We start from the raw sequence: 12,962 nt of genomic DNA, 5'->3' as shown, positions 1-12,962 counted from the left end.
TGGAGACTGTAGTATGGAGACTGTGGTATGGAGACTGTGGTATGGAGACTGTAGTATGGAGACTGTGGTATGGAGACTGTAGTATGGAGACTGTAGTATGGAGACTGTAGTATGGAGACTGTAGTATGGAGACTGTAGTATGGAGACTGTAGTATGGAGGATGTTTTGTTTGACATTCTCAGTAGTTTGGTTTTTGAATTCCTGGCTTATAATATCTGGAGCAAATGTTTCGGCCATTAGGTCATCATCCTAAAGGCACACAGCTTGGTGATAAGATGTAAAGCCAGTGAGGAACGGGGCAAGCTGCAGTATAATTGGCTATTTTCTCTCTTGTGATTTTCATTGACAATGTCTGCTAGCCAATTGACACCCTATTCCCTACATAGTGCACTAATTCTGACCAAGGCCCATCAAAAGTAGTGCACTATGTAGAAAATAGGGTGCCATTTGGTTCACACTCATTGATAATGTCAAGAGAAAAAGAGCCGCTTATGTCGCAGCATGCACTGTTCCTTGCTGGCTTTTCATACATCTTATCTAAAATCATTAACACCAGATGGGAGATTAATGGATCTTATTAAGAGAAAATGATTTGTTTAATTTGGTAATATGAGGACTGAGCTTGTATGCGGGAAGCCAACCTTTGTGACCAAAGAAAAACGTCTCTCAAGATGTCTCTTAAGCCAATGGGACAAACAAGATGGAGAAAGAAACCTGAAATCTGCCGGCTATAGTATTTTATTTTATACCTGGGGAAGAGTTACAGGGGAAAGGAGGGGGGGATGAATGATTCAATTGGAAGCTGGGGATGATTAGGTGGCCATTATGGTACGAGGGCCAGATGGGGAATTTAGCCAGGACACTGAGATTAATACCCCTACTCTTACGATAAATGCCATGGGATCTTTTTGACCACAGAGAGTCAGGACACCTGTTTAACCTCCCTTCCGAAGGACAGCAGGGCAATGTTCCCAATCACTGCCCTGGGACATCGGGATCTTTAGACCAGAAGAAAGAGTGCCTCCAACACCACAGCATCATCTGGTGTCCCATCCAGCAGTATCTGGTCTCCCATCCAGCATCTCTGGTCTCCCATCCAGCATCATCTGGTCTCACATCCAGCAGCATCTGGTGTCCCATCCAGCAGCATCTGGTCTCACATCCAGCAGCATCTGGTCTCACATCCAGCAGCATCTGGTCTCACATCCAGCAGCATCTGGTCTCACATCCAGCAGCATCTGGTCTCACATCCAGCCGCATCTGGTCTCACATCCAGCAGCATCTGGTCTCACATCCAGCAGCATCTGGTCTCACATCCAGCAGCATCTGGTCTCCCATCCAGCCGCATCTGGTCTCACATCCTTCTTCATAGCTTTCCTACTTTCTCTCCTTTGTATGAAATTACAGAATGAGTGAGAATTCCCACTCCTTTATAAAAAGGGAAAAAAAATGAAATATGTGACTTGTGTAGCCGTGCTGTTCCTCAGTGCGGCATAATGTAAACACAATAAATGTTCTGGAAGCTTCTCCACGGCTCTGCGCCGTGACACCAACTGAGAAGGTCCCCAAACGTCTTTATGGACTTTTACAACTGAGAACGTTTAACGATCATTTATCTTTGTGCCAAAGAGTCATAAATACTGCTTAAATGAGGAACTGGATGGGTCCTATTACCGTAAAAGTAAAATATGTTTCCCCAAATGTGAGAGCTGGTGGTTTAATGTTCTCTTTAAGTGTCACCAGAGTGGTGACGTCTCTATGAAAGAAAGATGTCCAAAACCACAACTGGCTGGTGAAGGTGAAACGCATACAAAAGAAAAGGAGTGACAGAAAAAAATATTAGAAACGTCCAAAAGTTTACATAGACAGCCATTCAAATGGACCTTGGCCAAAACATAGTGAAAGAGAAGCTGTGAAGAACAACGGAAGGAGGAGGCGTTCTTTTCAATCACAAGTAGAAAGGGACAAGAGCGGGAACTTATTTCACTAAATCCAAGGGAAAAGATGCCCTGCTCAACCAATACATTAGAGCAGCGAATATATATCTGACTGAAAGGGTCCCATTGTGACTGAATTGATTGCGCTGAAGAATTGCAAGGCCAGTTGAATCACCCAAGTAGTGATTGGTTGACATTTTATATGTTGATATTGTATTTTCACAATTTCTTGGTAGTGTGTGTGTGTGTGTATACCAACGCAAATGATGAAAACACATGCATGCAATTAAACCCGCAGCTGTACGTCTGTGGTTTCATGTGGGCTGGCTTGAAAGTTCTTTTTTTCACGATTCTGGGCATGGCGGAAATGATCAACTCACAAAACAACTTTTATGTTTTATAATTAGGATCATGTCTCTCTCTTTCTCTTTCTCTTTCTCTTTCTCTTTCTCTTTCTCTTTCTCTTTCTCTCTCTCTGTCTGTCTGTCTGTCTGTCTGTCTGTCTGTCTGTCTGTCTGTCTGTCTGTCTGTCTGTCTGTCTGTCTGTCTGTCTGTCTGTCTAACTGTCTGTCTGTCTGTCTCTCTCTCTCTCTCTCTCTCTCTCTCTCTCTCTCTCTCTCCAATTCTGCTCATTCTCTTTTGGTTGCAGGAATCTTCCAACTGCATTTCTAGAAAACCTGGGAATTTATGGAAAGTTACCAGCTTTTTGTAACAATAGGTCTAGAGCAGTTTGTCCTGGTCCTGGGGATGTAAAGGGGTTCACGTTTTAGTTTTTGCCTTAGCACTACACACCTGATTCCAATCATCAAAACTTCATGATGAGTTGATGATTTGATTAAGCTGTGTAGTGTTAGGGCAAAAACTAAAATGTGCACCCCTTTGGGTCCCCAGGATTAAGAACAACTGGTGGATCAAACCAGCATCAGTACCAGTACCAGGCCCTAATGGGATCAAATCCTGGTCCACAGCTACTTCGACTCAAATATTCTCCTAATTTTTCTGTCCTGTCTGTTCAACTCCGACTCTTGAAGAAAAAAAAAAAAAAATAGTGAAAAGTTTTTTTTTTTTATTGTTTTTTTGACCGAATTATTTGTTATTGCAGGCACGTCTGTGGTGACGGTGGTGGCGACAGATGCGGATGACCCCACGTATGGAAACAGTGCCAGGGTGGTCTACAGTATCCTCGAGGGCCAGCCCTACTTCTCTGTGGAACCAAGAACAGGTGAACAACACATGACATCACAGTTGTGTGTAATATCGAAAAGCAGGCTATCTGCTGTCTATTATATGTGTAATTACACACCAGTGATTAAACATCAGCAGGGTTCGTTTGTTAGATTAAAAAAACTGTGAAATATGAGAGATATTCGAGTGTTCCGACATTATGTTATACACCAAAGTGAAGTTTCCCCAAACAATTAGATTGAAAACGTATTTTTAGAACGTTTTATGTTTTGTAAATCTTCAGTTTATAGACGAAGTGAGCGTTTCCTCACATTGCCGATGACGTTTGTTCCGTCTCGGCGGAAGACGTCGCATTTTGAATCAACGCTCATTCATTTTAATTGTGTAGCTGGATCTGGTCCATGTGCCTGATGAGTTTTTCATCAAGTCGTCCCTCAACACCACTTACACACATCATCGACTGATTGAGGCGGAAGTAAAACCTTAAACGCAATCAACGTGTTTTCATTACATGCTCTTTTCATTACATATAGCGTAGCCTCGTCATCAGTTAAGACAACAAGTCTCTTGAGTAAAGCATACTTGAGAAAGTGTTTTTACAGTCTAGTAGGAGTCCAAAAGGAAGGGAAAATAAGGTGCCGTGCTTTTGATTTGAACTCAGTGATTTTGATTCACTGTATGCAGAGAGCAAATATAGGCCTATATATTGAAAGACGGGAATGTGAAAGAATGACGTTTAAGTGAATAAGACGTTGTGTGTACAAAATAATCTGGAAGAGATTTTATAAGAAATAATTTCTCTGCAACTAGATGATCTTGAAATACAGTGTAAAAGCGATATGTTTCTAGATGAATATACGGTATCTCCATTTGGATTTACAGTATGCAGCATTATACCTGCTATTCTCTCCTTATTGTACCTTGTAGTTACATAACTACAAAGGTAGAAATAATGCTGTTGAAATTATTTATCAAACTGCCTTTTCACACAGCCTCTCTCTATCTTTCCCTAATGTCACCCTCTCTCTCTATCTGTTCATAAAATCTATTATCATTTCTAGGGAGTTTTTCGTAGCCACCGTGCTTCTGCATCTGCATTGCTAGCTCTTTGGGGTTTTAGACTGGGGCATCTGTATAAGCACTTTGTGACAACTGCTGATGTAAAAAGGGCTTTATAAAATACATTTGATTGATTGAGTACAAGTCAAACTGTGGTTATGATGGTTCTCCTGATAGTGAGGTGCAGTCGTATTGTTTCCAGATTAAAAGCATCTCCTCTGCCATCAAGGACAGTGTCTATAACCTAACAGGCTGCCTCTCATTACTTTGGATGCGTGAACCAGAGTGCTGATCATGTGCGCCGGGGTCAAACTGTACTAACGTTTCTGAGTTATGGAGCATTCTCCAAAGGATTATTCTAGAATACAGCCACAGGGGCATTGTCATACCAGGGAGAAACTCTTCCCAGCGAGCAAAAGTTGTTGCAATGACATCGTTATGACATCTTTTATGATGTTGTGTGCTGGTTGTTTAAAGATGTTTTGTTAATGTCGTTTCATCAACAATGAAAAAATATGTCTTTCTCTGGTTGTAATCTAATTATCAGACCAGAAACCACCCCCAAATATGACGTATTTTCCATGGTGTCTTCATCTCGCAAATGTTTCATCTTGTAAGGAATCTGAGTAATTAATGAATCCGTAATTTCTAGCCGGTTGAAAAATTGCCACATAAAATAAATTGATTCATAAAACATACCAAGATATACCAAGTTGATATTACAAATGAATGTCCTAAGTAAAGTGTTACCGAATCTTTCTTTGCAGGCGTGGTCAGGACGGCTCTGCCCAACATGGACCGCGAGGCGCGGGAACAGTATCTGCTCGTCATCCAGGCCAAGGACATGGTGGGCCAGATGGGAGGACTCTCCGGGACCACCTCCGTCACGGTGACGCTCACTGACGTCAACGACAACCCACCACACTTCTCTCGCAGTAAGACCCTATTTACTTCGTGATGGTCAGTTAGCCCTAAACCCAACACCGCTATACACTTGTCCAGGAACCATGGAACCTTGTTGGTTACAACTTGACGTTATTGGGGTTTATTTGAATGCACATTAAAACCCCTTAGATTTGATGTCTGCGCCCTGTGGAAATTCAATTAGCATAACAAAAACATCTGAATCTGAATCTGTCAGTTTAAGCTAGAGATATCTGTGGTGGAAGGTGGCAGAGCTAGAGCGGTGTTTGTCAGACCATGTAACATCCCGAAAATCGGTCTTCTCACAAAAACGGTTTGGCCTACAAACTATTATGACACGTGTCTGCGTGGACACAGAGCGAAGGGAGCAGCTGGGCGATAAGCACAGACACAGAGATAAGGTGGAAAATGGTCTCCTCAATAACTTGTGTGTCTGGGCTGTTCTCTATCTCTATCTCTCCCCATCTCTCTCTCTCTCTCTCCCCATCTCTCTCTCTCTCTCTCTCTCTCTCTCTATCTCTCTCTCTCTCTCTCTCTCTCTCTCTCTCTCTCTCTCTCTCTCTCTCTCTCTCTCTCTCTCTCTCTCTCTCTCTCTCTCTCTCTCTCTCTCTCTCTCTCTCTCTCTCTCTCTCTCTCTCCCCATCTTTCTCTCGCCTGTAGAAAGTTATCAGTTCAGCGTGCCCGAGTCCCTGCCGGTGGCCACTATGGTAGCCAAGATAAAGGCGCTAGACTCAGATGTGGGACCCAATGCTGAGATGGAGTACAGGATCGTGGATGGGGACGGGCTAGGGTTGTTCCGAATCACCCCCGACCCAGACACACAGGAGGGCCTCATCACTCTGCAAAAGGTACCCAATGCAGACCTTTCCTCTAAGAAGCCATTGCTGGAGGTCTCCTGTAGTATCGAACTGTCCTAATACGGACACCGTATAGGACTGAGAGTGTCCATATTAGGACAGTGGAAGTTGTCAGTCTTTTGGAGTTGGTGTCCAAACCAAGTGAGTTTGAGACAGAAATGCCATTGTGACTGCCGAAATACTGACACTGCATAGGACAGGTATCAAATCACATTTTATTGGTCACATGCGCCGAATACAACAGATTTAGACTTTACAGTGAAATGATTACTTACGAGCCCATTCCCAACAGTAGAGTTCAAACATAAGACAAATATTTGCTAAATAAAAAAGAAATAGTAACACAATAAAAACAAAAACATGGCTATATACAGGAAGTACCAGTACTGAGTCAATGTACAGGGGTACCAGGTAATAACATGGCTATATACAGGAAGTACCAGTACTGAGTCAATGTACAGGGGTACCAGGTAATAACATGGCTATATACAGGAAGTACCAGTACTGAGTCAATTAACAGTCTATGACTTGGGTGGCTGGAGTCTTTGACATTTCTCAGGGCCTTCCTCTGACACTAACTGGGATAGAGGTCCTGAATGGCAGGGTTCGTCCCCAGTGACATACTGGGCCTTACGTACTACCCTCTGTAGCAGATGCCAAGCATTCAGATGCCAAGCAGTTGCCATACCATGCGGTGATGCAGCCAGTCAAGATGCACTCAATGGTGCAGCTGTAGAACTTTTTGAGGATCTGAGGACCCATGCCAAATCTTTTCAGCCTCCTCCCTATAGGCTGTCTCATCATTGTCGGTGACCAGGCCTACCACAAGGATGACATGTGTTATACCCTGGGTTGTCCTGAACAGAATGAGCATGTTTGTGAAGAAAATCTGTCATAGAACACACACTTGAAAGTACTCATGACTCCAATGCTCGTGCGCGGCCACACGGTCGTGGCTGAAAAGGGAGTACAGAAGGGGACTGAGCACGCACCCCTGAGGGGCCCCCGTGTTGAGGATCAGCATGGCAGATGTGTTGTTACCTACCCTTACCACCTGGGGGCAGCCCGTCAGGAAGTCCAGGATCCTGTTGCGGAGGGAGGTGTTTGTCCCTGGGTCCTTAGCTTAGTGATGAGCTTTGTGGGCACTGTGGTGTTGAACAGCATTCTCACATAGGTGTTCCTTATTGTCCAGGTGGGAAAGGCAGTGTAGAGTGCAATAGAGATTGGTCATCAGTGGATCTGTTGGGGTGGTATGCAAATTGGAGTGGGTCCAGGGTTTCTGGGATGGTGTTGGTGTGAGCCATTACCAGCCTTTCAAAGCATTTCATAGCTACAGATATGAGTGCTATAGGGCGATAGTCATGTAGACTAGATGGGGAACTGGTGCTTGCGGCCCCCCTTGTGTAGACCCGTGGATCAATTTCCCAAAAAAAATAGTCAGTCGGGGTCTCAACTTACTGTTGAGGTTACTTACATAACCTGCAATTTCAAAATTTGATGATGTGGAATAGAGTTCCATGTAGTCATGGCTCTATGTAGTACTGTGCACCTCATATAGTCTGTTCTGGACTTGGGGACTGTGAAGAGACCTCTGGTGGCATGTCTTGTGGGGTATGCATGAGTGTCCGAGCTGTGTGCTAGCAGTATAACAGACACCTCGGTGCATTCAGCATTTCAACACTTCTTACAAAAACAAGCATGCATATTATTAATGTTAGCTCTACGCGTACATTTAAGGGTCAGCCGTTCTGCCCTGTTCGGAGCCAATTGTAATTTTCCTAAGTCCCTCTTTGTGACACCTGACCACACGACTGAACAATAGTCCAGGTGCGACAATACTAGGGCCTGTAGGACCTGCCTTGTTGATAGTGTTGTTAAGAAGGCAGAGCAACGCTTTATTATGAACAGACTTTTCCCCATCCTACTGTTGTATCAACATGTTTTGACCATGACAGTTTACAATCCAGAGTTACTCCATGCAATTTAGTCACCTCAACTTGCTCAATTTCCACATTATTTATTACAAGTTTTAGTTGATGTTTAGAGTTTATTGAATGATTTGTCCCAAATGCAATGCTTTTAGTTTTGAAATATTTAGGACAAACTTATTCCTTGCCAACCATTCTGAAACTAACTGCAACTCTTTGTTAACTGTTGCAGTGATTTCACTCGCTGTAGTAGCTGGTGTGTATAGTGTTGAGTCATCCACATACATAGACCCAAAGCCAGTGGCTTGTCATTACTAAAGATTGAAAAAAGTAAGGGGCCTAGACAGCTGCCCTGGGGAATTCCTGATTCTACCTGGATTATGTTGGAGAGGCTTCCATTAAAGAACACCCTCTGTGTTCTGTTAGACTGGTAACTCTTTATCCACAACATAGCAGGGGGTTTTAAGCCATAACACTTACGTTTTTCCATCAGCAGACTATGATCGATAATGTCAAAAGCCGCACTGAAGTCTAACAAATCAGCTCCCACAATGTATGGCTTGGGTGGTTGGAGTCTTTATTGATTGTCCGGGCCTTTCTACCACACCGCCCTTTATAGATGTCCCGGATGGTAGGGAGCTCGGCCCCAGTGATGTACTGGGCTGTCCGCATCACCCTCTGTAGTGCCATGCGATCGAGGGCGGTGCTATGGCCATACTAGACAGTTATGCAGCCAGTCAAAATGCTCTCAATGGTGCAGCCGTAGAACATTTGGAGGATTTGAGGGCCCATGCCAAACTTTTTCAACCTCCTGAGGGAGAAGAGTGCTGTCATAAACAGCCAGAGGCATGTGGTTTACCTCTGGCTGTTTATCTATTTAGATTTTAGGTGACTTTTCTCTCTTTCTTTCTTCAATTCTTTCTTTCATATGAGCAATTGCGTTGTCTTCTGCCATTCGTTCATTTTGGTACAGCGCCGTGGGTCACATGTGGGTCTGAAAAGACGATTCTCTTTCTCAGTAGCATGCAGCGAATTCGCACTGGATGAAAAGCCAAAAAATTAGTATTACATCCTGGCATTTAAAGCGTACTCAATGGTCGAAATGTACACAACTTTCTATTTTCGCATACCCACCCAGCCTACTATTTAGAATGCAAGTGCTAAATAGTCTGACCCTCCCTCTATGTCTACTTCCTTCCCAACCCTCTCTATCTCGTCCAATCGGTAGGGCCTGGACTTTGAGACCCAATCGAGCTACACCCTGCGTGTCCAGGCGTCCAATAGAAACGTCGACCTGCGATTCCTCTCCCTGGGGCCGTTTAGCGACACAGCGACCGTGCGCCTCAACGTGCAGAACGTGGACGAGCCGCCCGTCTTCTCCTCGCCATTCAGCAAGATGGTAATCTCGGAGGCGGCAAAGGTGGGCACCACCATTGGAACCATCTCCGCACGCGACCCAGACTCCACCAACAGTCCCATCAGGTAGGGGTGCGGCCATGATTCATCATCGCAAGTTCACAATCTCTATGCTCTGTTACTGTTTGAATGTTTTTGGTCAGTTCTGCCTTTTGTGTCCTTTGTTGTTGATAATTGCTTGTGTATTTATTTGGTTCAGTTGTAGCCTTTATCCAGTGGTGGAAAAAGTACCCAATTTTCATACTTGAGTGAAAGTAAAGATATCTTAAAAGTAAATTACTCAAGTAAAAGTGAAAGTCACACAGTAAAATACTACTTGAGTAAAAGTCTAAAAGTATTTGGTTTTAAAGATACTTAAGTATCAAAAGTAAAAGTATTCCTTATACAGTATAAAGCAAACTAGGCGGCATCATTTTCTTGATTGATTTATTTACGGATGGCCAGGGGCATGCTCCAACACTCAGACATCATTTAAAATTGAAGCATGTGTTTAGTGAGTCCGCCAGATCAGAGGAAGTAGGCATGACCAGGGATGTTCTGTTGATATGTGTGTCAATTGGACCATTTTCCTGTCCTGCTAAGCATTCACTTTTGGGTGTCAGGGAACATAAATGGAGTAAAATATATATAATTTTCTTTAGGAATGTAGTGAAGTAAAAGTTATCAAATATATATATAGTAAAGTACAGATACCAAAATAAATACTTAAGTAGTACTTTCAAGTATTTTTACTTTAGTACTTTACACCACTGCCTTTATGATTCAAAGTAATGTAGAGAACTTGCCAAAAATAGAAGGAGATTTCATGGATTTATAGTTCATGAAAGCTCATAGCTCCTTATTATAACATACTGCATGTATGCATGCTTGATTAATGCATTCTGAATGCATTGCACGCAGAAAGGTCCATAGAAGTGTTGCTATGGTGAGTGCAGTTGAATCTGGCCCTTGATAGGAAGCCTTTCCAATACTCTCCCTCTCCCATCTCCCTCTCCCTCTCCCTCTCCCTCGCCCTCTCCCTCTCCCATCTCCCTCTCCCTCTCCCTCTCCCTCTCCCTCTCCCTCTCCCTCTCCCTCTCCCTCTCCCATCTCCCTCTCCCTCTCCCTCTCCCTCTCCCTCTCCCGTCTCCCTCTCCCTCTCCCTCTCCCTCTCCCTCTCCCATCTCCCTCTCCCTCTCCCTCTCCCATCTACCTAACTCCAGGTACTCTATAGACCGTAACACCGACTTGGAGCGCTTCTTCAACATAGACGCCGCCACCGGTGTCATCAGCACCGCCAAGCCGCTGGACAGAGAAGTCAACGCCGTACACAACATCACCATCTTCGCCACGGAGAGCTGTAAGTCAAGTGTTCTTATTTTGCTCTGTCCACATGGTTGCTACATTACATCCGGGTTGTTGTCAATCGACGTTGCATCTTTAGATATATTGTCCAGAAATGGCCGTCGTTGAACAGAACGCCAACATTTCACGTTCACAATAAGCAACGCCATAGTGTATCTTTATCTATTTAGCCCCCCCCCACCCCTTTGTCTCAAGAGCACCCCCAAAAGCTATGTAGTGCCTCTTCACCAGTGACATCACACACAGACAAACTCCTTTACATCCATGACTATAAAGGCTGTTGTAAGACATGGCCATTATTACCTCTAGCTACTTTACACACTCGGAAACACGGGTTCCAAAAAGGGTTCTTCGGCTGTGGGAAGAACCCAAAATGGTTTAACCTGGAACCAAAAGGGTTCTTCGGCTGTGGGAAGAACCCAAAATGGTTTAACCTGGAACCAAAAGGGTTCTTCGGCTGTGGGAAGAACCCAAAATGGTTTAACCTGGAACCAAAAGGGTTCTTCGGCTGTGGGAAGAACCCAAAATGGTTTAACCTGGAACCAAAAGGGTTCTTCGGCTGTGGGAAGAACCCAAAATGGTTTAACCTGGAACCAAAAGGGTTCTTCGGCTGTGGGAAGAACCCAAAATGGTTTAACCTGGAACCAAAAGGGTTTTTCAAAGGGTTCTCCTATGGGGGACAACAAAATAACCCTTTTAGGTTCACCTTCTTTGCACAAGAGGGTCACTCTTCACTTTTGTTACGCTCATTGTGACTGCACACTGAGTGGACCAGCGGCTTCACCGCACTCACGACTTAAGACTATATTTCACACTCGACAAATCCCAAATTCTATTAAAATGAAGTAAATCCGGTATCATAAAAGACAGACTTAAGCTTCCTATACTATTTCTCAATGAATATCATTAGTCGAAAGGCTCACTGGGATTTCACCGATTTCGCTTGGCAGTCTGGGGAAGCAGCAGGTCTCCTTGATTAGAGGAGAGTCTGAGCAGATGCTCTGCTGCAGTAGAGGTCGACTGCAGTTGATCGCCGGATACAGAACTCGTGCCGTTTGATCGAGCCTCACCATGATTCCAAATGATGGCCGAAGCTGGTCCGCATGAATGCACGCACACACACACACACGCACGCACGCACACACACACCCCTCCCAACTCCCGGGCTTTCCAGCTGATGACTTTGTCTGTGACCTTTGGCAAAAGAAGTGCACCTGTTCCCCAATCACTCCATCTGACTCACTTCTACTGAGGCTGGAACTCAATCAAACCTGCACCGTGGAAAAAACTCCATTGCGGTGGGAGGGGTCTAACTATTATACAATCTCCTCCAAACTGGTATAGGGGAGAGTGGGGTAAGGTGACCCAAAGGGGTATGTTGAGTCACCCTTGTTTCTAGGGAAACCATACACAAAATGTATCATTTGAACAAATATTTAGGAAGAGGTCATCATTTCATGGAGTCTGTGAAGGAGGAAACCACATGGAAAAAGTGGTAAGCAAGTTAGGTCAATAGATCATGGTTCCCTTACAAAAAAAGATTGCAGTTTTGAAACTGCAGTAGAAGTGCAGTAACTGTGGTATTTTGGACGCAGTAATTGCCACAAACTGCAGTTATACTGCAGTGTAATGCAGTTATATTCTACTCTGAATGCAGCTTTTTTAAATGTGTCTTGGCAGGGATCTTCTATTTATCTCTGCTTGGGCAAACATGCCTGATCCCTGAAGAAACATTGTATCCATTGTATTCGCCTGAGTTTGCAATTGGCAAAATAATTTAAGGTGTGTATAAAAACAAATCTTAGGACACGGATTGAGTTAAGTCCTGGACTAAAAAGCTCAAAGGTGAATCTCCATTGAAATAGCTAGTCCAGGACTAGGAATAGTCTGTGTTTGGGAAACCGGCCCTAACTGTGATATTAGATATAATGATCCAGCTCACCTGAACAATTGGAGGCCTATCACCCTTCAGTGTTATGACTCCAAAATATTAGCTAAATGTACTATAGGATAATACAATATTCTATATGATAATACAATGTGCTATAGGATAATACAATGTGCTATAGGATAATACAATATGCTGTATGATAATACCATATGAGTGCCAACAAAGGTTTTGCCACCAAGTACCATGTACTAAGTCATGTTTTGCAGAGGGGTCAAATACTTATTTCCCTCATTAAAATGCAAATCAATTCATAACATTTTTTACATGCGTTTTTCTGGATTTTTTTGTTGTTATTCTGTCTCTCACTGTTCAAATAAACCTACCATTAAAATTATAGACTAATCATGTCTTTGTCAGTGGG

At 43.7% G+C, this 12,962-nt stretch overlaps 1 protein-coding gene across 1 annotated transcript in view; it reads left to right on the top strand.

Annotated features, from left to right (window-relative positions):
* The window catches only part of LOC121580581 (cadherin-7-like), a 144,012-nt gene that overhangs the window by 69,420 nt on the left and 61,630 nt on the right, over positions 1-12,962 (top strand). Inside the window, exons 4-8 of the mRNA XM_041895537.2 lie at positions 3,040-3,159; positions 4,949-5,116; positions 5,766-5,953; positions 9,119-9,372; positions 10,509-10,645. Of these exons, the coding sequence (XP_041751471.1) occupies positions 3,040-3,159; positions 4,949-5,116; positions 5,766-5,953; positions 9,119-9,372; positions 10,509-10,645 (867 nt within the window). The remainder of the gene's footprint in view (positions 1-3,039; positions 3,160-4,948; positions 5,117-5,765; positions 5,954-9,118; positions 9,373-10,508; positions 10,646-12,962) is intronic.

The sequence above is a fragment of the Coregonus clupeaformis genome, chromosome 14 (genome assembly GCF_020615455.1).
Source record: "Coregonus clupeaformis isolate EN_2021a chromosome 14, ASM2061545v1, whole genome shotgun sequence".
NCBI classification, from domain to species: domain Eukaryota; kingdom Metazoa; phylum Chordata; class Actinopteri; order Salmoniformes; family Salmonidae; genus Coregonus; species Coregonus clupeaformis.
The sequence above is the reverse complement of the archived record's forward strand: the minus strand, read 5'-3'. Positions and strand labels throughout refer to the sequence as shown.